Here is a 24,916-nt window from a genome sequence, read left to right as displayed (position 1 = left end):
CTAAAGGCTGAGCAGCTGGCACTAATTGAGGGAAAGGAATTATGGGTAGTAGCTGGCACATTTCAGCCTTGAAGCTTGCCAACTAATACCCATTCCAACAGTGTCACAATGAGGCTCAAGAGTGGTAAGATACTGTAGCTTTTGGATAGGCATCAAGAGAGGGAGTCAGATGTCATTTTGCAATCCAAAGAGCAACGTGGCATTTTAAGGCTGCTGTTGTTTATCCACGAAAAAACTAACATCACAAGAAACTAATTGACAAAATCTTAATCCTGAATTTTATATGGTCATACAGGTAAAGAAAGGAGAAAATACTAGTCATCAGACAACTGAACCTGAAGGAGGTGGGGGGATGTTAAGCATAGAGCTATTTCACATTCATATACTTAATTCATGCATACCTAGCGGTTGCCCAGAGAAACCATAATCTTTGACAATTGGCAATGTAACAGGTAACCGAGTGCAGTTTCATATTAAGTGCATTGCTCACAGGTAGCTTGGTGGTTATATCCAGGCCAGGTTTAGCATTTCTAATTTTCCCAAACAAGATATTCCAAGGTAGTCCGTAGATTCAAACCAGCAATTTAACCATGTAGGTGTTGTATCAAACTCTGTTCCCCCATTGGGAAATGTTTCCCCTAGCAAGACGAAAACGTTCGCATGGAAAAAGGTTAGCTTTCGGTTACGATTAGGCTAGGTGAGCGTTAGTTTGAAGTTCGGTTTAGGTTGTTTCAAATTCTGGCTAGGTGGAAACACAGTTCGATGTAAGTTTTCTTTCCAGGCTCTTTTTTTCTCTCCAATTGTATTTGACCAATTACCCCACTTGTCCGAGCCGTCCCGGTCGCTGCTCCACCCCCTCTGCCAGTCCGGGAAGGTCTACAGACTACCACATGCCTCCTCCAACACACGTGGAGTCACCAGCCGCTTCTTTTCACCTGACAATGAGGAGCTTCGCCAGGGGGATGTAGCGCGTGGGAGGATCGCTCTATTCCCCTGTTCCCCCCCCCCCGAACAGGCGCGGCGCTAGAGCAGCGACCAGAACACATACCCACATCCGGCTTCCCACCCGCAGACACGGCCAATGGTATCTGTAGGGACGCCCGACCAAGCCGGAGGTAACGCGGGTATTCGAACCGGCGATCCCCGTGTTGGTAGGCAATGAAATAGACTGCTACGCTACCCGGACGCCCGCCGAATCATTTTTAGGCAAGCTGACCACTGAAAGTTACGGTAAAGGATCAACAATGAGACACACACACACACACACACACACACACACACACACACACACACACACACACACACACACACACACACACACACACACAAAACAAAAACTCAAGACTTGACCTGGTCTTGAGGTTTATCTTCTGGTCAAGCAGAAGAACGTGCATAAAGATTACATTTGTATGAAGTACAAAGAGGTCTGTTAAAAAACCATTAAAAAAAAGCCTTTACTGATTTCAGATGACTAATTCCTAAAGCAATTTCTAAATTAATTTTAATCTCTATCACTCAGTAACATTTTCAAAGTTTTATTGATGGCCTTTTTTGTGTGAGACAATTTGCATTTTTCAAGATTTACTGTACAAAATGAGTTAATCATTAAAGTGCAAAACGTGAAAATTCCTAAATTTATGATGTTACAGTTAATGTTGAGCAGCAAAAAACAGTTCATAATGTAGTTGAGGAAAACCATCTACTTAAAAACAAAACAGTTGTTTTGAAAGGTGTCACACTCAGTGTATTACTGAACATGTGCATTGCCTATGAATTTTTTATTGATGCGTCCACATTTTATGGCTCAAAAGGCCTAACCATAGCCTCGGCTTCCTGGTCTGTTTGAGGGATGTCAGAAAGCTGCTGAAGAAATGGCCGGCCATGGATGCAGGTCTGTCCGGCCTCACCAAAATGCTGTTTCATGCGGAGGAGAGTTTCCTCCACATCCTGCCTTGTCAAATTTGTGGGCAACTGACGGGCAAGTCGAACAGCTTCACCCTTTTAGAGAAACAGTCAAATGCAACCATTCAGTGAATTCAAGAGAAATCACAGCATTTTTTCTCCTTTGTACATAACCATTGGGTATTGTCTTTATCATAAGGATTTACGTTGTAGAGTAACTCACTTGGAGATAGTTTGTTACGATGAGTGGCCGGCACTCCTGCACTGTCTTAGCCTTCCTATGTAGAACTGCTGTCAGGATCTCCCTGAGGTGCTCCACACCAAGGTAAGGCACGCAGTCCGCCACTGCTGTCACTTCCAGATGTCTCTCGGCTGATGGGAGACCTGGCCAAAACAAGCAGAAAACAAGGATTAATATACTCCAGACACTATTACTATCTCCAGGAAAGAATAATAAATAAATATTGTGGTTTATGCCCAGACCGGTGACCAAGTCAAACAAGCAAAGGGCCAAATGGAGTGTTAAATGACTATTACAAGCTCTCAGCAGACTGGAAGGAAGTTGTCTTGCAGAGAGAGAGAATTATAGCTTCTTTTTTCATGACGAATTACTGCAAATAGCGCACATTCATAGCTCTGATATATGACTTTGGACACAAAATTCAGTTATCAAAAAAAAAAAAAAAAAAAGCCCAGAGTTGCAGAAACAGTTACAATGTTTCCTGCATTATTTTGCCTTCAGCGCATGAATGATTTTGACTGTCAAGGTATTTACTTCGCTGGCAATTTCACCTATGTTAGTCTGTATAGTCAAGTACATTGTAGACAAATACATTACAAACAAAAAATAATTATTATAGGGCGGCATGGCTCAGGAGGTAAAGCAGGTCTTCTAGTAATCGGACAGTTCCTGGTTCGATCCCTGGCTCCTCCAGAGAGCGTGTCGAGTTGTCCTTGGGCAAGACACTGAACCCTTAAGTGCTCCTGATGTGCAGGTTGGCGCTGTGCATGGCAGCCTCCACCATCAGTGTATGAATGTGTGTGTGAAGGGTTGAATGTGAGGCATGATTTGTAAAGCGCATTGAGTGGTCAGCAGACTAGAAAAGCGCTATATAAACGCAGTCCATTTACCATTTATTCACACTGAAGACCTTTGACCACAACATTCACTTATGTCTGCGTTTTTGCCATAGTAATATATACACTCATTTAAACTATTAATAGTTGTGGAAACCCCACAGCAATATCCCACTCAATTCACGGCTATCATCACAAAAGTCTGAGAAATTGAGTGAGAATTGTACGATGAATCCATTTTAAATACTGTTACCTCCAGGCCTATTCACACCCACCCGCTAAGGTTGGCAGTGCCAACTGAAAATTCTTTGAATTTTCTAAAGGGCAAACATTCACATCACCTGCATACTGGGGTACAAACCTACTGTGAGACCAGAGTGTTTGGAAGAAGGCCAACATCAACTTAGGTGACCCACACCAGCATTGAAAACAACCAATACTCACAGTGGACCTTGTTTGCCCTTCGCAAGTTAAAGAAAAATTAACGTCACAAAAGCCGTAGAAAATGGTTGTCAAAACACATGTTTGCATATGGAGGACTTGACTTGGCCTTTGAGTCTGGACAAGTAGAATAAAAACATCTGCATTTTGTATTGTCCTTGATGTCAGTTTGTTTGCCCCACTATAAACCCATTTTAACTACTTTCATGATCATTCACCAGCCAAATATCAGTGGCATATGTGTTCACAAACCACTACATCCCGAATTAAGTTCTTAACTACTAAAATTATCTATGTTGGCACCGAATGAAACCAAAACGTGTTATTGAATAGAGTTCAATGTGAAAATTAAACTTATATGACATAAGAACTTCCAATTACAAGTTCCACTTACATTCATTCCTCTAAATCAACCAGTAGTTTTGCAGTTATAATACTATTATGATATTGCCTATTGCTTACGAATGGCAATTTATTATTGAATTTAAAAAAGAAAAAAAAAGAAGGAAATCACGGCTCAAAATAACTTTCCACTGTCATAACACATGATTATCTTTAGACATAATCTATGGCTGTCTAAATATCCATCCATTATCCAAACCACTTACCCTGCTGTCAGGGTCGTGGGGATGCTGGAGCCTATCCCAGCAGTCATTGGGCGGCAGGCAGGGAGACACCCCGGACAGGCTGCCAGGCCATCACAGGGCAAATAAATATCTAAATAAATGTCTAAATAAACAAATAAATGTCTAAATATCCGATACAGTTTACAAATTATGTGGTTGAAGTCTGCCATTAATGACAAATTGTGGTTCCACATAGGAATAATGGAGAATTTGCAAAATCTGTAATGCAAGTAACATCTTAAGCAATGTGCTTTCTGCTCTATTCACTGTAAGGTAATTATAGACCGATGTAGACCAGTGATTTCTATGGCTAAAATACATACTGAAAAAGTGAATCAGAAACATCTCATAGGATGTAATTAATATTTGTAATATAACACAAATATAATAACAACAGTAATATCTTTAAAATTTAGATTCACACCTATAATAGCAATTCCTGAGCAAGTAATGCTGTGTAACATCTCTCCAAGACTAAGGTCACTCTGTCCTTATTCTTTTTTTTTGTGTGATGGGCATATTTTCAGAGAAAATGGGATATTTTGTCTTATCCACAACTAATGCAATAGTGACACAGCTACTTTCTCAGAAATAATTGACTATAATCCGGTTACACAAAACTCTATGTTTGACATTTCTAAATTATTGGCGAACTATGACATTAATGACAGCCATTGGCTCCAACCTTTGTTAAATAAAATTGGACAATCCAAGAGACCTTTAAACAGCATGAATCAAGAAAAGGCATATTTTCTCATCGGAGGGGAGGGTGTGTTGTTACATGTAAACAACGCACTAATATTTCTTTATCAAAGAGAACTTTCACATAGAAAAAGGATGGACAAATATTATTTTAATTAGCAGAGGAAGGCTTGGTTAATTAAAAGCATATTGTCTCAATAAAATGCAGGTGTGCAGTCAAAAAATGTCCTATTAATTTACCCGGATAGCATCGGATTTTAAAGCCATTGGCCACGAGCCTAGGATCCGAGAAGAAAGACCCTCCGCTCAGTTCAGGACTTCCTTTCTCCATGTTACACAAAGCCTGAGTATATTCAGCTCCCCCTAAAATCCTGGGTGAAAAAAAAAGAAGAGGCAAGCAGGTATTAAAAGTACCATATCCTAAGGAATTTGAACTAGATCTCCTTAAGAGAACTCTATGGTTGATAGGTTTGATTCTTAACAAAGTTGTATCAAGAAATCTATACACATGCTTGAGAAACAGAATGAGCTTGTAGTTTTAATTGAAGAACAAGACTGTCAGGGTTGGCATTTTGGCTGGTAGGTGAGAAGTGAGTGATATGTTACCCATCTGTTAACTGTATAGGGCTCTGCAGACTCACTGCTGGAAGTATATTATTCTCAAGAAGTCTCTTAAACAGCAAAGCCTCCTCCACCCGAAATGGATTTAACAACATGAGCTTTCGACCACATAAAACGACCCAGGCGCTCTGAGAGGCCAGCCGGTTTACAAGCTGGAGGCCCTGTGGTGCTGAGCCACTCTGGGATGAGAGGCGATGGAGCTGCAGCCGAAGGGCAGCCATGCTGAAGGGGAGGGGTTGGGAGGGCTTGGGCGCAGGCCTCTTCCTCTTCTTTTGGGGCTGTGCAGTTAAGAGCTGGTCCAGCAGCTGCTGGTTTGAGAGGGGGTCCTTGCGTTTCTGGCTTTGACAACGGTTCTGCGGGGAGCCCACACTAAGCTGTCTCTTGGACCCTTGCAAGCCTCCCACAAAGGCCAATCTGGTCCGGTGGTCATGCTGCTCCAGGTTCCTTTTTGCCTTCTCCTCATACCTGGAGCAAGAACAGCAACAACCATCTTTCGTTGGAATAACAGTTACTTGCAATTGTCATCCAACCCTTACAAAATATGAAATACAAGCACAAACGCCATAATAAAAAAAAAAAAAGTGATTCTGACTGCTGACAAACTTGATATTTTCTTTATATATTATGCCTGTTGATCACTTAAGCCAGTTAATTTCCAAAATTTCCTCTTGTGGTATGGCTGCAAAGCTATCATCTACTGTCTTTTGCTAGTGACTACATAAATGTCAAGATAAGTTGACTAACTGAGGACCAGCTTGTTACTAAGCTATTTTTCCCTGAGGAGTACGACAAAATAGTGGGTGCAAGGTCATGATACTTTCCCAAGCAAAAGAAGGATTTGCCAACTCATGTTCCCATATTCATATGTTAAGCATTAAGGGAAACACTTCAGCACCCCATCATTCAACTGACCTGTTTCGTGAACTTGTGCAAGTATGATTCCTAGAAGTGGTGCGCCACTTAACAGTGGCGGTGAAAGGAGCCAAATATTTGCCGCATCTTATTTCATGTTTAAGACAGCAGTGAGGCAAGGCAGGATTCTAAACAGATGTCTTTTTCCATACACTCGTCCATACCTTATATAAGGCCCCAAGTACTGCTGATTCGTATTTTCCAACCTTAAAATTACTTTAAATTGGTATGCAGTCATCTAATATAATTGGGTTGAAGTGCTTACAGTGCACTGTAATGGGTCTTATTCCATAATGCTAGCCGAGTAGATCAGTGGATAGAGATCAGAAGATAGCACAGTTTGTACTTTCTTTTACCAGCATGTCTGTATGCATCTGGATGTTGTTAGAAGGTACTAATGACCGCGTGAAAAGATTTATTTCGTAGACGTATTTGAAATACATTTTTTATGTAATCCAAGCAGTGAAACAGTAAAGACTCGCTCATGCCCTGTACATTGCTCTATGCTCCCAAGCTTGCTTGTATGACTTTAGTGCTTGGCACACGTGAATAAAATTTTTAGGTGTCATGGTTAGTACACCTGATTGTGGGGGGTAATAGATGCACTACTTTCATTGGGATAAGATATAACTGTATGCCTGGACAGTTTTTTGGGGCAACTCTTATCAAATCCATTCTTGTTCATCCTATATAAAAGGGAGGAAGGTCAAGAACAAGAGCTCATTACTTCACTCTATTATGGGTCACCTCCATTCTGGCTCAGGTTGCCATGTGTCACTTTTAGTACTACTTAAGAGGTAAACACATAAGAAATTTAGGAGTGACACACAGTTGTCTAATGTGTATGTGTGTATATAAGGGGGGTTGTCTGCAAACGACTTAACTGGGTGTCATTTCTACACAACAATGCAGCATGATTTAGGTTAGAATAGGTGAAAATAGGTAGGTGAATTGGAAACAGTCAAGTTTTCAAGAACTCCACTGTATACTCTGCTTGGGGTCACTGAGAAGTATGCAATTGCCTGAAATCAGAGAGAAGAAATGTATCTTTCTGGTGAGATACTGTTAGGACCTTAAATTTGTATATAAAGTTGAGAGACATATCAATTAATTCTACGTTTCAATCATTTGTTTTTTCTCCTTGTTGTGGCTATACACGGACGTAACCTTCAGTGTGGACCATTGCCTATACAACTGATGTCTGTGGTCAGCTCTGGAAACACAACAAATCTTCTCTGCAATCTAGGAGTTAAATGTTGCATGAATGTTAAATAAAACCAGTGATGAACACTAGCACTTCAAATGCTCTGGCTATATGGCATATTTTGGTAACAGGGGAGATATTTTATCATGCAGAATACGTAGTTTACGGTGGAAAATATTGACTACCTAGCCTAATATTAGGCGCACTTGTCTGGAAAATAAAAACATAGCTCATATCAATGAAATTTCCAGGCTATGTTTCACACATGCAAATGACAGGTTATGCCCCCTCCTTGCTTTGCAAATAACAGAAATGGAAACAACTGCGTGGAAGGCAAAGGTCTGGAAACTCACTTCTTACGGTCCTCCTCCCCCAGGTTTTTCCATCTCTCGTGAACAGCAGCGCTGATATCCTGGAGGCTGGCTGTAGGCTTCTCCCTTAGGACATCTGCTCTGGCCTCCCTTTCAAACAGGGCAGCAGGAGACAGCGGCGTCCTCATGGCACGGTTGCTGATCAGGTCGTAGGCCGTCAGTGCGGCACGTTTCTCTGTTATGGCGTTAAGCATCTTTTTATTTGGGCTACGCTGACCTTCAACTTCAGCTAAGTTACTTTGCCTTGGGAATTGATGAATTTGGACAGGCTGTAGGGGTTCTCCCGATAAGGGATCTTTCAAAGCAGTACCCCTGCTCCATTTCTCAGCTGAAAGCCGGTCTCCGTTTGTGTCTGCCCCTAATACTGCATTGTCCACAAGTCTCTCGGGGGACTTGACTCCCAAACCTGTTTCTGTGGAGACAGGGCAATTCATTGCCATGTCATCATCGAAAGGGGAGGATTTACTCTCCAACCGTTCTGGGATCTGGTTGACAATCCAGTCTTCTGCTACAGAAGAAGATGAGCTGCTGTTCGCAGTTTGGTCCAGAGATATGTCATTGCTCATCCCTGCTGATGGAACTGCATCTAAATGTTTAGGTGCAGCTTTGAGGCCATTGACAGCAGGGTCAGGGAGATGGTCATCTCTCTCTGCGCTTCTCCTGATGGCAAATGGTGAAGCATTAGTCTGCAGAAGACTGGTTCGTGTGGGAGATGAAGTATGGCATGGTTGTTCACCTGCCAGTGGCTCAGTAGTAGACTGGTAGCCATAGAGAGAAACCAGCAATGCTTCCACTGCAGTCAAGACAGCTTCCTGCATGGTAGACAACATCAGCGAGACAGTCAATTGACAAGATCCTGAGGCTAAACCAAAGTTGATCCACCTTAATGTAGACTGATTTAAACATAAAGGATGCAAGGTTCCCCATTAAATGTTTGATCAAAAGCTGTTGAAAATTAACATAACCTGTCATACTACATCTGCTTGCTAGTAAAAAAAAGTTATTCATCTATATATTGATTCTGCTTCAAAAATTAATTATATTCACACCTCTTGCAGCACCTTTTTTTTTTTTTAATGGAGTAATATGAAAGATCACCTTGTTATGAAGAAGAACTTGATTCTTGGCTGGTGTCAGGTTGACATCCACTGTAGAGGCAGGGACAGTGATTTTAAGCATGAGGATGGGGTACCGATTTCGCGTCGAATCTGTTGGGTACTGAGCCGTGTAGTGCTGACGTAACAACTGATGGCCAACCATAGGATCAAATCAGGATAACATATGCACAAAACAGGAAAAATTATGCACAAAAACTGGTGATGGGCTCAATTAAATAATAAAAAAAAGGCAATTACATTTATGCTGTTTGTTTATCAAAAATATTTTACCTTTATTATATCTGTTTGGTGGACGGGCCGTTTATTCACAAATACAAATGTTCTGTCATGGGTAGTTGAACTTGTAGAACAGTAATCCGCCCCAGGCTTGGGAAAGAAGCCATCTAACAAAATCTAAAAAAAAAAAAAAAAAAAACTGACAACACAATGCAACCACAAAGTATTCATGGGGTATGTGATGTAGAAAATGCTCAGAACTGTTAGCCACTGAGCCAGAAGACTCCCTAACCATGCTTTAGACATTACATCCGTCAAATTCAAAACCAATTAGATGCTAATTGGACTGCTAAAGCTGACTAAAAAAATATCTTGTAGGAGTTGTGGTGTGATTTTGACAGTGAAGTTATTGAAATTTTTCATAATACACGTGACCAAGGCAAAAAACAATTAAAAAATTAAATAAACATACTCAGCAGTTGGCTGGTACAGGGGGAGTCTAATTAAAAGTTTTAAACGAACACTAATTGTTAGTTTTGAAACCTGGGCAAAATGGGTTTACATTACATACTTTACCATTACAACATTTTCAGTAAGTGTGACACAGTTGATACACTCCACTGACTGCACAACTATGAATGAGGCCATTATTTTTGGTTTTGCAAAAGCAGATAGGCAGTTTCCACTGGCAGTGATATACAAGGCTACGGCCTAATTAAGAGAAGCAGGGTCCCAGTTTACAGCATTCTATACGTAGGAAGTCATACTATGGTTTTATTGGATCAAATGTCAACATTCGTTTCAGTGAAGGATTTGACTTTGGATTGCTTAAAAAAAAATCACTATGGAAGAGGACTGAAATGTGCCTGATCTGCAATGACCTTAGAGAATGGATGTCGTCATGGCAAGGATGGGTTTTTCATAGTGCCATCTACACGCAGGCTTCGTGCCTAAAATGGCCGAACAGCTGGTGTTGAGTATCTGTCTTGGATTTTTGTCAAAGCAGATGACTGGTCTCCTAGGATAACGACTGAGGCACTTCCCTTGGGCAACCACAGATGACTAAACAGAAAGCTGAACAATTTTACTGTTGTGATGTCAATAACTGTTAAAACACCACAAAGAATATAGGCTTGCTTGAAATTATGGAAAACTATTATTTTCTACAGATTCCAGGGGGTGAACAGGCTCACAATTTTTTCACATGGCCCAGGGCTCATTATTAGCAGCAATGCAAGCCAATGGAGTTAATAAATGCTTTGCTGTTTAAGGTTAGGGCACATGTGCTTCTCTCTATTTCTGCTCATTAGGGTCACTTTATGAGAGCACGAATGACACCTTTGGCCCTGAAGGGCTGCAGTTGTGCATAGTAACGTAGTTGCCAAAAATGAGTGTCACATTTTGTTCTGTGTAGGAATGGCTCTTACAACAACTCTCCCTGAGTGAGGCCCCTGTGGAATTGTCAACCTGGATTCCGTGATCACTAAGCTTCGGTGTTGGGGATGGAGAGGAGAAAAGTGCTCTTTCATTGCTACGGGGAGTGAGGGGAAAAGGTGAAAGGTTGTTCTCATAGCTGGGCACCAAAGTGCGGCAGCAAAATAACAACAACAAAGAGAAAAAGGAGAGAGAAACAAGGTGAAAAGGGCTGCTCCATATCTGTCAGAGCAGATTAGCCAGGAGCCTTGCAGCAGGTAACAGCCACATGACACCAACAGTGACCAAGCAGAAAGTTACCGCTCGACGGTAATTCAATTACGATCAGCCCAGCAAAACTTGGCTCAGAAAAAATCACTCACTCCTCATCAGGAAAAAACACAAGAGAAAAGGGCAAGGAAATAGTTGGCTTGCCACCAACTTACCACATTTGCTGGCGTGAGACCAGACATTCACAATGAGGTTATTAGCTCACGGCCAAGTATAACTTGCGTGTTCTCATTCTAGGAGGGATAGGCATGTGTCTTCTGCAGCTTAATTGCCACCATGGCCCCATAACGAAGGGCAGGGGAGTATATGGGTGCTGAATTTGGTCAGGAGTGCGAGACGTGTATGCATGAGGTGAGAGGGATAATGTGCAGCTCTCTGCCAGTTCAACCATGTTATATATGCCTGTAATGCTCATCCTTCAGAGTTCACTGCGCTCTGGGTAGTCTCCCCTAATTCACTGAAGTGTTCACTGCAATGTTAGGTGACTTTGTCCAGTCTAGTGGTGGTCAAAGTGAAAAAATAAAATAGAAAATGACCTTTTCAGTCAGTCAAAATCTGGTTATATAGCATGCATGGTGGCACAATTTGGTTTTTACAGCCTCCCATTGTAATAGAAAAAAATATACCAAACTGCCCTCCACTGTCAAAAATGTGAACTGATATTTCAAACAGGACTGCTACAAGCAGTAACAGGTAAATAATATTTTTTCCTAAAAGAAAAACAAAAATAAAATAAAATAAAAAAGACTACCCCTGACAGTTACTCAAGCATGATGCAAGAGAATGGTAGTCACCCCTTCAACTGCAAATGTTTTGTTATTGATAAATACAATTTTGATGATTGCCATGGAGCTGATCCTCGTATTGTCTCATCTTGGCATTTTTTTTGCCTTAACTGACCTCTGGTTGCTCTTGGTGATAATGGCAAGGGAGCAAGTTGGCAACAGTGCTGGACCCCAGTGTAGCTACGAGGGCACTTCTGTGATCGGGCATTTTGGGCTTCTGCCAAACCACCACCTGGAACAATATGACACAGGTTAACTTCAGAAAGTCCACATCAGGAAAAACAGATTGCATACCCAGCTGTCAAGATTCTAAACTCTAGTTCACACTTTGCCACTGTGGAGAGACTCAGCAAGACCCAAGTATGTCATAGTAGTAGGTTGTTATTTTGATGTTGGAAAAAATGCCACTACGACAAAACCAAACAATTGCATCTTGTCTAACTTACAGCAGGTAGGTTCAATTTAAAGTGCAAGCTTTACTGGACAGCCTTGAAAAAACTAGGGCAAGTAATGGGATGTACATGAAAACCATGAAATAAGGTGATTGATAACTGCACATGTGAAACAAGTTACAGCTGGTTATCACAACTCATTTAACAGACAAAATGTTCCCAATTTAGATATCCATAATATTAAAATTGAATTTTTGTACTTGTAAGATGGACAGTTAGATCCCTGAAAAATGGTAAAATTTTCACAGATTTAATCAGTTATTGATCAGTGAACTTTAAACAGTGTTGTCCCTTCAAAATGGATATACAGAACTTTAGAAAATCTTGCTAAAATCTTGTTTTGTCAGATATGCAAGTGCCAGGTTTTTCCAGCAACAAAAAGCAGGCCACAAATTTTCACACTCATGGGTGAGCTTGTCAGTGGTGTTGACCAGTGAGTATATCTCCTGGGGTGTTGATTTCTGAAAGTATGCGCTCTGCAGCAGGGTACGACTCAGCTATGAAATATGCAATTTGGCACATGTAAATGGATCACTCATGTAAACAGTTTTCGGAGAAGCTGTGAAACACGACACAGGCCGAAGAGCAAAGTTCGAGATACAGGATAGGGGGGCTGCCGAGTGCTGATGGCACAAAACGGGGGCACCATCCTCCCCTGACAAGCTTGAAATTGATTTTAATGAAAGGTATACGGTGGTCGTGTGCCCCCCTCCCTCTGCTCACCCTGTCCCTTCTTTGCACCCTCATCTCCTCTTGTGTACAAACTGGCTGCAGCCTGAAATGAAAGTGACTGGGTTGACAGTTGTGTTCGGCAACTCGGGCACGACAGTCAACCGAAATCCCAGTTCACAATCAGCCAGCCATAGTTGCACGAGGGCATACAGCAGTTATGTTTGGCTGGGGGAATGGGCAATACAGCTGTTTTCTCTGCTAATCTACAGCAAAGCTAATCTTGCACTTTGCAAGTCAAGGCGCCAAAAAAAAAAAAGTAACTAACAGCCAACCCCCCCAGCTGCTGTGTAGCTGTGTACATGCTAAAACATGCAGTACAACTCTGGTGACAAAGTACAACTAAACTATTTTCTTAACTTTTTTTTAAACAAATCCAAAACCTAAGTTAGTAATTTTATTGACAAGCTATGGAATTTCGGTGCCCTTCACTGCTAACACGTGAATTCAATTTTTTCTAAGACTAGTTTTTCCATTGTCAGCTAGGTCACCCAGCAGCTAAATGATGTGTCGCTCATTTTCATTTCTGAAAAAAATTCAAGGTTGTGTGTTTTTTATTTTATTTTAATAAATCTGTATCTTCTGTAATTTTCCCATATTTGACAAAAATATATTTTCTATGAATGGGATAAAAATAATAGAATACCTTTGATACTTCCAGGGACCATTTTCCCCTCTATGTTATCATAACTGGATCATTTCTGTTTATTAGTATTTCAATTTCTAGTAGTTACAAGTTGATCATATTACTAAGCTCAACATGAAAGCAGTTTTCATTGTAGAGTTAATAGAGTAAATTACATTATGGTAGACACCTGTTATTTCTCATCCCATACACGATGATGGAAAGCATATCTGACTTAACTTAATTCTATAGGGCACAACCTAGATGCAGAAAATATAACACTGTAGATATGAGATGATCAACATTGTAAGATATGAAATGATCAGTACAAAAATGGCAATGTATCCCAGTATTAGTGGTTTGAGGCCGAAAACAGTTCTGCGACCAGTTACTGCTGGTTCCCAACATGACAAGAGATTAAGTACTTTTTAATGAGGCTATGTCCCTGGTCAAGACCAAGTTATTTCAGCGAGTCCCCGTTTGGAAAAACTCACATCAAGTGCAAGGCTACATCAAGACCACAAAATTGGCAAAAAATGTGCGTTGTTTTTAATACCTTGTCATAGAAAAAGGTAAGCTCTAAGATATGCTCCATCAACTGGTATTTTGTTTGAATGATAAAATGACAAACACTTTCTTGGTTGGAGGGTGAATTCACACAAAGGGTACAAGTTTCATCACATTTTTTAAAGACCCTATGCCAGTTAGAATAAAAAGTTAAGACTGATCAGGCAATTGAAGTAAATGCCAAAGTGAAAACAAAAGTAGACCTTGCAGAATTTAGTTCTGCATGCCTGGGCCAATTTCTCACCCAAAAATCACTGCACCATGGGAACACTGCATTTCAAGACCACTTAATAATTTTGTGACCTTCCATGTTATATTTCACTGCAATCACGACAGTTCGAGGCGTTAAGAGAATGTGATTTATGATACTTTAAGACATCCACCTGACCTAACAAATTCACTCATATATGATCATCTGCACACCATCTCAGCTTTTCATATTGTAAAGTTTGTGCATATTGCCCTTTTTACAGTAATACGGAGAAATTGTTTGCGATGATTTGGGGGTGAGTTGTGGTCTATTACCACAAATCACAACAAAGTCTCTCATCACCTTCTCAGGCAATATCACATCTTGTCTATGTTTTAGGTTTTGTAATACGTTTTATGAGACATTAAATTGAAATCCTACTCACAAAAAAAGGAACAGATGAGGTGATTACAATAAAAGAAAAGAAAAATAGGGGAAAGGGCATGGAAAATTTGCGGCAGAATAAATCGTGCCACGTAATTTCTGGGCTTTTACCATCTGAGGAAAATCAACAGCTCTACTAACTCACAATTTACAAAAACAATGTTTCTATGAGTGCAGGAAGATACACAATCTCACTTTATGACACTTTGAATAGCCTGTACCAAAATATCATATAATGAGTACACATATATTAATTAAACACAGTTTAAATATATTCAATGTGTCAATACAGACATGACCTTAAGCAGTTGTTAATGCTGTGCACGATTCTTGTATGAAGCTGACTGAATGCTCTGATGTTCTGACTTTTGACGAGTCCTCACATTCTCAAGTCTTTCCTAACAGTTCTATTAACTGTTCTGACAATTAGGTACAACAGCCACAGGAGTGTGGAGTTGCGTGCACAAAATGTTTATGCTCTTACAACCCACTAACTATTTTTGAGAAACAAAAACCTTTATGTGAAGTGGTTTTGATTACATTATGAGAAGGACTGATTAGTGACTAACAGGACAGGCTTTGAAAAATCCTGAACCCTCTCTTTAAGGGAATTTAAACATGATCGATATTTAATCATTGAAGAAGCACAGAACACCAAACACAGTTGTGGTTAGCACAGGTAGCACATAACCTCATGTGCAGCCTGCACTTTTCATGAAACCTGATGTGCCACAGGAAAGTAAAGGTGGAACAAAGATCAAGCATACCTCATGACCATTGCCTTTTGCCCTGGCATCCATATGAGGTGCCTATGTAGCTGGTCACCTTAGACTAGTGGCCTTCAACCCCATGCCAAAGAGCCATATGTATGCAGATTTTAAACTCAATCAACACGACCATGTGTCAAGAGTTAGTGCAATTTTATTCAGTAAGGTCAGAATAATTTGTAAATCAAATGCTTTGTGCTTAAATTGAGTAAACATTTGCATATACACTGCCCTTGATTAGTTACAACAGACCTGAATGTTTGCTTTTTTGTTCAATTTGGTGACAAATTGGTAGTAATACATGTATAAATACACTGACATGAAAATAACAGCACAAGTTATTGTGATGTTGATATTACTGTCAGAACTATCGCCCAAATGAAAATGTGGTATTATACTGTAAATGCCAGTGGCATATTAAGATTGATTGTCTGGGTTTACAATACAATGCTAATCGGACAGGAATGATCTGTGGACTGATGATGACACCTTGTGGTTATTCGAAGAACAAGGCTTCACATAAGCAGGGCTGTAAATCCATTTTGTCAACTGATTTCATGATTTTATAATATTTTCACTGTAACATAATATAACTGAAAACCAAGCCACTTAATTTTTTCATTGTATTGTTACAATGAATTTGTTTTCTGCATTTAACCCATCCAATTATAAAGGAGCAGTGGGCAGCTGCAGCACCCGGGGACCAACTCCAGTTCTTCTTTCCATTGCCTTGGTCAGGGGCACAGACAGGAGTATTACCCTAACATGCATGTCTTTTGAGGGCAGGAGGAAACCCATTCAGACATGAGGAGAACATGCAAACTCCACACAGAAATGACCTGGGACAGCCTGGGGTTCAAACCCAGGACCTTCTTGCTGTGAAGCAACAGTGCTGAACACTGGGCCACTGATGGCAAACAGTGAAAAACCAATCACATACCTTATTATGGGTGAGTGTGAGCCGCAAGTCTGGTATTACAACTGCATATGCCATTAACAAGTCTTGAATTTTCTTCAGTTCCTCCTTGCACTTCTTTGTGTTGCTATAGTATTGCCTTCTGACTGGAAGATTCTTGAAAAGCTTTAGGGCACTCACTGTTGTACCTGTAGAACACATAGGACAGGGTGGAGGAATTTGTTTTTGTTAGCTATTTTTTTCTGTGAACAGGCTCAAGCAACCAATAAATATTTCAATAAAGCAAACCTGGTAGAAGGCATGACTATTTTGAGCCAAATTTATAGTATATAAATTGTAGCTACTTAGAAAAACCTAAACTGATATTCATGCAAGTAATTGCATCACACTTGCTATGCCTCACTACTCACTATACACAACTAAATATATTCTAGAGAAATATGTTATCACTTTAGATTTGCATTGCATCTATCCATCTTGCACTATCACCCTGAACATCCAATCACCTAAAATTCCCACATTTCCTTACGTGTGAGCAATAGATAACTTTTAAATTACGATAATCTCAATGAAAGTTGCTAACACAACACGGAGGACATCTCCAGCTGTAATGTTGATCTGAAAGTTCTGTTTACGTTTTGTTAAGTGACATGCCCAATTTTTGCTTTTATTATTTTCTTTAGTGAGAGGCTGTAATTGAATATGAGTTTGCTTGCCTTGACCCAAGTGAGATGGCTTTTCTGAAACAACCTTCCCTGTGAAGTTAAGCATGTACAGTGTGCTGATGTAATCCTCTTCTGTCTTGGTGGTGACAGATACCTGAGGGTAAACAGAACAACAAAGACATCAGACTTTGTGTCCCTAGGGGAATCTTTTTATGCAGGAAGGGATTACAGTAAACACACAACGCATGAAACAAAATCAAAATGAAACACAACACATTGCCACTACATACTGTATGTCAGCTGATAAGACCAAGGGGTCATTGTGTAAGAGGAGTTTACCCTGAGTTTGAAATCCAAATTATAAATGGAACAGAAACAAGCAAACTGATCAACATCTGGCCTAATGCACCACATGTGCAAGTCAAGCAACATCATGAATTTGACTGAAAACAGCCGGGACCCAAGAACTTCCCAGAAAGCAACAACAAATTAAACTGCTGAGTTGACTGTCCTAAAATAACAAAAAGAATGAATACTTCTGACCTCTGCCACAGCACAGATTGAGCCCAGGGCTTCTCCACGGAAGCCATATGTCTCCAAGTGTTCCAAGTCATCGTGACTACAGATCTTTGAGGTGTAATGTCTAACAGCCATCACTGGAGTATCAGCACCTTTTATTCCGTGGCCATTGTCCCGAACCTCTATCCGGTCCAATCCATAGTTGTCCTGAAATGTGCAATCAGAACATACGGAATGGTTAAAAGTAACTTCAAACCTGTGTCCTGCAAATTCAGCAGGAATGGAAATCATTGAGCCAACCAGGTAGTGTAAGCAATAGTATCTAACTTTAAGTTTGATTTCACTGTTAATAACTCTCTTAATTATCTATTTCATCACATAACTCAATATCTAGATGTTTGGCCTTATGTTATTAAAATCTACTTTTAACACAGTAAGCAAACTATCAAGGAATTTGTCATAGCAGCTACATCTAATTAAATAACTCCCAAAAGAGTTCTAGAGTTCTGAAGTCAACCCGCTGATGTATTTGGCTTCAACTGCTTACACGTAAACAGCTGTTTTAAGAGATGACTAGATTTTCTGGCCAAATAGTCAGTGCACAGAATGGTAGTACAAGTGGCTGTTGTGGTCTCATACATTTATTGCTCGTCAGCTCCTACAAGCCTGAACCCAATTGTTATCCACATGGATCCTAGCCGTTAGTCATATCCCCACTAAAGTGATGCTTTTTCTCGTTGCAAAAAAAAAAGAAAAAAAAAGGTCAAATTCGCATTGTGCTTGAGGGATAAATGACCAATATAGACTTTGTACCAGTTTAATGTCAATGTTTGAAGCTCCAGCATCGATGGAATTCTCTATTAACTCTTTCACTACAGTGACGACAGAGGTGACAACTTGACAGCTGGACAGAAGCCGCACAGTGTCTGGGGGCAGCTGTTTCATGATACCAGGTACCTGCAAAGGCAAACAGTCTATTTTCATGTCAAACCAGATATGGCATTGAGTGAATCATGAATACAATTCGAGCACACGCTCATCATGTGGCCAAACAGGACAGCTCCTGTTAGAGCAAAACTTGCGAAATAAACAATTTTGCACTAGGCGCAACCTACGAGCATGAACGCATGAATGTAGTGTGAATTTGAAGGAAAACGTGCTTTTTAACTTATTCTGCTCCTGTTCTGCAGCCTGGAGCCTATGAGACAACTACATACACATGGGTGTTCACACACATTTACTACACACACACACTACTGGGAAAAAAAGTCAAACTTTGCGACGTGTGACCGTTAATGATGAACACCATGTTTCGCAGTTAAACTTGAATGTCATTCAGCAGTATCAGTAAGCAAGAAACCTGCAACAAAATAACGAAGCATGATCAATCGGCCAGTTTGTTTGACTGGCGTGTTAAAAAAGTTATCTAATTTCAGACAATGCAATCAAATAAACTGGAATGTCATAGATCGTGCTACTGTAACCTAGCTAACATTAATTTCACGTAGTTTGTATATTGCTTATTACATTTGACTGACGCTACCTAGCAAGCGAGTCTGTTGCCTCGGTGTAACGAGCATTAGTTGACATGCAAGTAACTAACCCCTTTAGTATAAACAACCGGACACCAAGGCAGTTTTATATCAAATGATTTGTTTTAAATATATATATATATATATGTATAATGCTCCGCAAGAAGCCTCACTCCGGTCCAGGGATTCCTCGTCGGCTCTCTCAATCGCCAACAATCCGGCGGAAGTAGACCCGATATTCGCGCTTCACACGCATCCCTTCCCTCTCAGATAAGCGAAATTGATGATTGGCTGCGAGTGACAACAAGGCGGGATTTAATGCCGGAGGAACTCACATCTACTTCCGCCTTATTGCGATCTGCGACGTGCTCTGCGCCTTGGAGCCGTACACAAATCTATAAGGAGGTTGCCTTTTTTGTAGCAGGGTTGGTTTAAAATATAAATTCCTGCTCACTGCTGCTGCAGTAAGTATATAACTCTTAGTTGTGCGAATTGTGTTTCACGCCGTTCATTTTTGACGTGCGCGTCATGTTTCCCTGATTAAGGCTGGATCAATTTGTGGGGAGATGTGGTGATGTGGCTAGGACTATGTCCCGAAATGAAAACATTCAGTATAGCCTTTCATAATAAGTTGGCTACAGACTGAATCTAGCATCTCTGAAATTACTTATGTTGGCCAGCTTGTGTAGATAACGCTAGTTTGCATGATTGAGTTGAATACTTAAATCAGATGGGGATTCTCGTCTATTTCAGTCGCGAAATCCCCAGACATCAGTTGAATGTTGAAGCAAGGCCATAGTACATTATTTCAGCAATGGCAATCAACCAGCAAATAGACCAATACCCAGGACTTTTTGTCGGTTTGTAACCCACTGGCAATTGTTGAGCCTTGCATCATGCAATTTTAGCTTGATTTTTCCCTTGCAAAAGCGTGCAGCTGTTTCCCCAGTTGGCTCTAAAACTGTGTAGGTTACTTTCTTAAAAGCTGACCCCCCCCCCCCCGCTAAGTGTTTCGGTTGTCAGTTCTGACAGGTCGTGTTCAGAACTTGATCATTATCTGAATATGTCTACGAATATAAATGTCGAGGCAACTTTGAACTTTCGATTTAGGCTGGAAGTAGTCCCAAGTCCAGGTGGGGTTCAGTGAGAACTTGGTATAGACCCAAATTGTTACTTAGTTTAAAATTTAATTGCAAAGTATTTCTTGGTCTGTCAGTCTCACAAGCAGCAGTATTACTAATAACTACTCCCATCAGGGTCAACACTTGACTCCTTAAAATACTACCAATTTTTTTCCATAGCTGGTAAATGTTGTACTCTGCCTGCAGCAAAGGCAGGTCACCAGCTGCTTTTTTTTTTTTTAGGTTGTTTCCCTGTTAGAAACGTAAATTTAGTTAAATGAAACAGCCACCTAGGTAATACTGGAATTCACCAGTCCCTGGCTTGTGAATGGTGTAGGGGTGTGCTTGCCTTTTAACGATTGCAAGCTATGCTCAGTTTCTTGCAATCACTACCAAATTTCAAAGTCTGCCAGAGGGCAAAGTTGAACAGGATTGCATAAAGAGTTATCATTAATGAACTTGCAATGAACCTAATGTTGTACGGGGGCTGCCACTGGAGTAGCATGTGCTCTGGAGAAAAACAAAAGACAATTTTACAGTTGCAGGTGCAAAGTTGGGATAATCTTTTGCAATATATTCAATATATTCTCTCAAATTTATGTCCATCAGAAATTTTCGGTGTAGGAGCTCCTTTGGAAAAATATGTCGGCAGAGAGCCCAGTAACATACAGGCTGATAAACTCTTGCTGTTTACATGCCTGTTTGGGAATTGTGGTCTTTCTGAAGTTCAGCCTCATAATTCACATCTGGACAAAATGCTGTCACCTCAGAATGGCATCCATTTCCCCCTCTGCGCTTACCCTGTGCTACTTCAGCCTTTAGTACCTACCTGAGATGTTTATTCATGACAGTCATTCTGTCTTCTTTTCAGACTGTCATCAATTGCAGCTAGGCTACTTGTTGCCACTGTGACACAGAATCTAGAAATGATTAAAACAAATGGTTATTAATGAAGTACAACTTCCAATTGCCTGGATGTAAAATGAAAGTTAGGTTACTGCATCAACACTGGTTACCATGACAACTATGTTTGACATTTTCTGCTCATGTAACTGTATAGCCCAACTTTTATACCCATATACATGAATCATTAACAAATGTTTTTGTTCACAGACTAAAATGAATGTGGGTGTGGCACACAGTGAGGTGAACCCAAACACTCGAGTGATGAACAGTCGAGGGATTTGGCTTACCTATGCTCTTGGTGTTGGAATGCTTCACATCGTGCTGCTAAGCATACCCTTCTTCAGTGTGCCTGTAGTGTGGACCCTCACTAATATTATACACAACTTTGTAAGTTCTATCCTCACACTGTCCCTACTGCCAGCGATGGAATGTTCCAAAAGAATTCAGTGATTTAATTTCGGCGTGCTTTTAAAAACCTTCTTAAATGATGCTAGTGTAGACCACACATTGGGTAATCCAGTTTGCATATATTTGAACAAATGGTTTATTAGGGAGCAAGGAATTTATAAACCATTGCTTAAGACCTTGTGTTTTCAGTCTGCTTTTATCTTAGGTCTTACCTAACAATTGCCACCTGAATAAACTTGGTTTATTAGACTGGTTAGTCATGCTTAGCCAAAAGCCAAAAATTGGCATAGTGTCACAATTTCTGCTGCTTATTTATCTATTTCTGTGAAGCTGTTCCTGTGACAACATTATTGGTTAGTTATTATGATGTCCTTGTTGCAAAGCAGACAAGACTAGCCCTTAATTCTCATATGGTTGGCCTCTAATAATGAAACAAAGTCAGTGGCATGACATCCCTTACTAGCCTCGGCTTGGTAGCAGCTGGCAAGGATTATGTATCAGTGCAGTATGAAATGCTGTTAAGAGTAGCTTCTTCGGCGTCCAGGTGGCGTAACAGTCTATTCCGTTGGCTACCAACACGGGGATCACTGGTTTGAATCCCCGTGTTACCTCCAGCTTGGTTGAGCGTCCCTACAGACACAATTGGCCGTGTTTGCGGGTGGGAAGCCGGATGTGGGTATGTGTCCTGGTCGCTGCACTAGCACCTCCTCTGGTCGGGCAGGATGCCTGTTTGGGGGGAGGGGGAACCGGGTGGAATAGCATGATCCTCTTGCGCACTATGTCCCCCTGGTGAAACTCCTCACTGTCAGGCGAAAAGAAGCAGCTTGCGACTCCACATGTATTGGAGGAGGCATGTGGTAGTCTGCAGCCCTCCCTGGATTGGCAGAGGGGATGGAGCAGCGACCGGGATGGCTCAGAAGAGTGGGATAATTGGCCAAGTACAATTGAGGAGAAAATGGGGGGGGGGCAAACAAGAGTAGCTTCTTCATTTCTGCATTAGCTACAGTCTTTTGTTTTCCATACAATACAGCACCATTGTTGTGATTTGTTTCCAGCCATGAGCCCATTGGTGATTTAACTTATTTCGTTGCCCTCTTTCTTACTTTTTCATTTTAATAAGGAATTCTAAGGGTTTGTTAGTTAACGTTGGTGTATCGCATAACAAATTTGGGAATGCATTATTATTGGTTTGCAGAACGTCATTCTCACATTAATTGAATGGTGTGGCTCTTCAAAGTGTGACTTTTACATTAGTTAATCTATTTTTCTTGCCACTGAAGTTAGATAGGGACAGCTGTATGCCAGACTAGAATTTAATATGGAGCATGGAGAAAGAATGTACTGATGGGAACCAAAAATGACATTCCAACTCCTGAGTTGCATACTTACATGCATCTAAATCAGAGTTGTACTCTGTATATGGTAGTTAATGCAAGATGGTTTAAGTATATATCATTAAACTGCTCAATTGTCATTTTTGCAGGGGATGTATGTTTTTATGCACGCAGTGAAAGGCACACCGTTTGAGACCCCAGACCAGGGAAAAGCCAGACTTCTCACGCATTGGGAACAGCTTGACTATGGCGTGCAGTTCACATCATCAAGAAAGTTTTTCACTATTTCTCCAATTATTCTGTACGTATAAATAACGGTATCATTTAACTTTTTGCTTCTGAATTGGCTGTTGCTGAAGACAATTGAGACTTTTACATTGCACTGCAGCTGAAGCTTTGAATATAGTCAAAACTATTGGTGTCTTTCTATGAGCACTGGGGATCAGAAAATGGGGAAGAAAAAAATGATAGGAAACATCACTGCTACATTTACATGATTATTTTTGTTTGATTTCATGTTACTGCGTTATTTAGAGGAGCAGAGGTAATGGTTGACCTGGAAAATCATTTACATGATTATTTTTGTTTGATTTCATGTTACTGCGTTATTTAGAGGAGCAGAGGTAATGGTTGACCTGGAAAATCATTGCACTTGAGAGCTGTTTCCCCACCTGGTGAAAATTATAAATATCCAAAAAGGCTTTAGTGTTATGAAAATTTATTTTTGTGTTGAGCCCATCAGATGTTGAATTTGTAAACCGTGGCTCTTATTTATCTAATTAACAGAAATCCTCTGATTATGCAAATCTATTTATCGTGCCCAAACAAGGCCTCGGACATTCAAATAGGATATCCGACAAGAGAACAAGTAGTAGAACAAGTAGTCATGGAAAACTCACTGTGTCACATGACATGTCAAAAGCTGAAAAGCAGAAACTTATTGCAGCTCTGCACGGGCCAATTTGTTAATTGTGTCAACATATAACTAAGGTCTTTGAGACAACCATTAGCATACACAGTATGGTCTTGATAGGCTGTTTATGTTGCAGGACTTTCAATCTCCAATGTGGAATCATTTTCTGCTTTCTTCAACAGATATTTCCTGGCAAGCTTCTACACAAAGTATGATACAACACACTTTGTCATAAACACTGCCTCACTTTTGAGTGTGCTTATCCCCAAACTGCCACAACTACATGGAGTGAGACTCTTTGGCATCAACAAATATTAAGATGATAGTTAGAAAGTGCTGTGCCTCGTAGCAAAGTTAGTTAACCCCCTGTAATCTGTACCAACAATGTACGTCCTAGATTTTGTACAGTATGTTTAAATGTCTGTCATTGTTTAGATATGTCAGGTTTAAAGTGAGATATTTTAAGAGGGGGGCATATTTGTAGAGGAAAGAATGCCATATGCATTACTAACTTAAGTGAATATTGAATGGTGTATTTTCAGCCTGCATAAACCTGGGCTGGCCCAGGTTTTGGGATGAAATGTTTTTCAGTTTTGCTTGCCCTCACGTCACATGTGACAAAGACCTAGTAAGTTACAATTTGTAGCCACAAAGATGTCCTAAATGTATTTTTTAAAGATGTGTGTTCTTCTTAAGCGTAGGTGCCTATGGCTCATTTATTGGTACACTCTCATTTTGGGATGGGTGTCAAGTCTTATTTATGCTCTATGAAGAACGAAATAACATTACTCGTTTGCAGGATTTCCTTGGTATGTGAATCATTTCTCATTTGTAAGTCAATCAGATAGGGCAGGCTTTTTCATTGTATATAGTGTTTTGTTTTGTTTTGTTGTGTGAATGTTAAGGTCCTGTATGTATAAAACAAGTATGTGAGAGAAGAAAAAAAAGTCAATTTGTTTCCAGGTTAAGTGTTTACTGAGGCAGATCTACGATGTCTTCTTATGTACTTACTGTCATGTAGCTGTTTTGTTTGGAATATGAGCAGTAGCCATTATCAAGGCAGTCAGTACTGTGTCGATTGACCATGGCTCATAGTAATTTTGAACCCTTCAGCCTCCTAATATCATTAAAATATTTTGTGCCCTCAAA

General features: G+C 40.4%; 2 protein-coding genes across 2 annotated transcripts; one reads left to right on the top strand and one right to left on the bottom strand.

Annotated features, from left to right (window-relative positions):
* Positions 1-1,460: 1,460 nt before the first annotated feature.
* Positions 1,461-19,253, bottom strand: pms1 (PMS1 homolog 1, mismatch repair system component). Its single transcript, XM_056289732.1, has 13 exons — positions 19,157-19,253; positions 18,367-18,510; positions 17,578-17,760; positions 17,086-17,188; positions 16,394-16,557; positions 11,795-11,911; positions 9,245-9,367; positions 8,955-9,101; positions 7,839-8,668; positions 5,355-5,834; positions 4,989-5,119; positions 2,126-2,286; positions 1,461-1,998 (listed from the first exon to the last, which is right to left on the bottom strand). Exons 2-13 carry the CDS (start codon positions 18,496-18,498, stop codon positions 1,798-1,800), a joined length of 2,772 nt encoding a protein of 923 aa, XP_056145707.1. The 5' UTR covers positions 18,499-18,510; positions 19,157-19,253; the 3' UTR covers positions 1,461-1,797.
* A 186-nt stretch (positions 19,254-19,439) lies between these two features.
* ormdl1 (ORMDL sphingolipid biosynthesis regulator 1) lies at positions 19,440-24,907 on the top strand. Its single transcript, XM_056289717.1, has 4 exons — positions 19,440-19,549; positions 21,320-21,499; positions 23,004-23,155; positions 23,950-24,907. Exons 2-4 carry the CDS (start codon positions 21,326-21,328, stop codon positions 24,083-24,085), a joined length of 462 nt encoding a protein of 153 aa, XP_056145692.1. The 5' UTR covers positions 19,440-19,549; positions 21,320-21,325; the 3' UTR covers positions 24,086-24,907.
* The last annotated feature ends 9 nt before the right edge of the window (positions 24,908-24,916 follow it).

Source organism: Lampris incognitus, chromosome 11 (assembly GCF_029633865.1).
Source record: "Lampris incognitus isolate fLamInc1 chromosome 11, fLamInc1.hap2, whole genome shotgun sequence".
Taxonomy (NCBI): domain Eukaryota; kingdom Metazoa; phylum Chordata; class Actinopteri; order Lampriformes; family Lampridae; genus Lampris; species Lampris incognitus.
The sequence above is the reverse complement of the archived record's forward strand: the minus strand, read 5'-3'. Positions and strand labels throughout refer to the sequence as shown.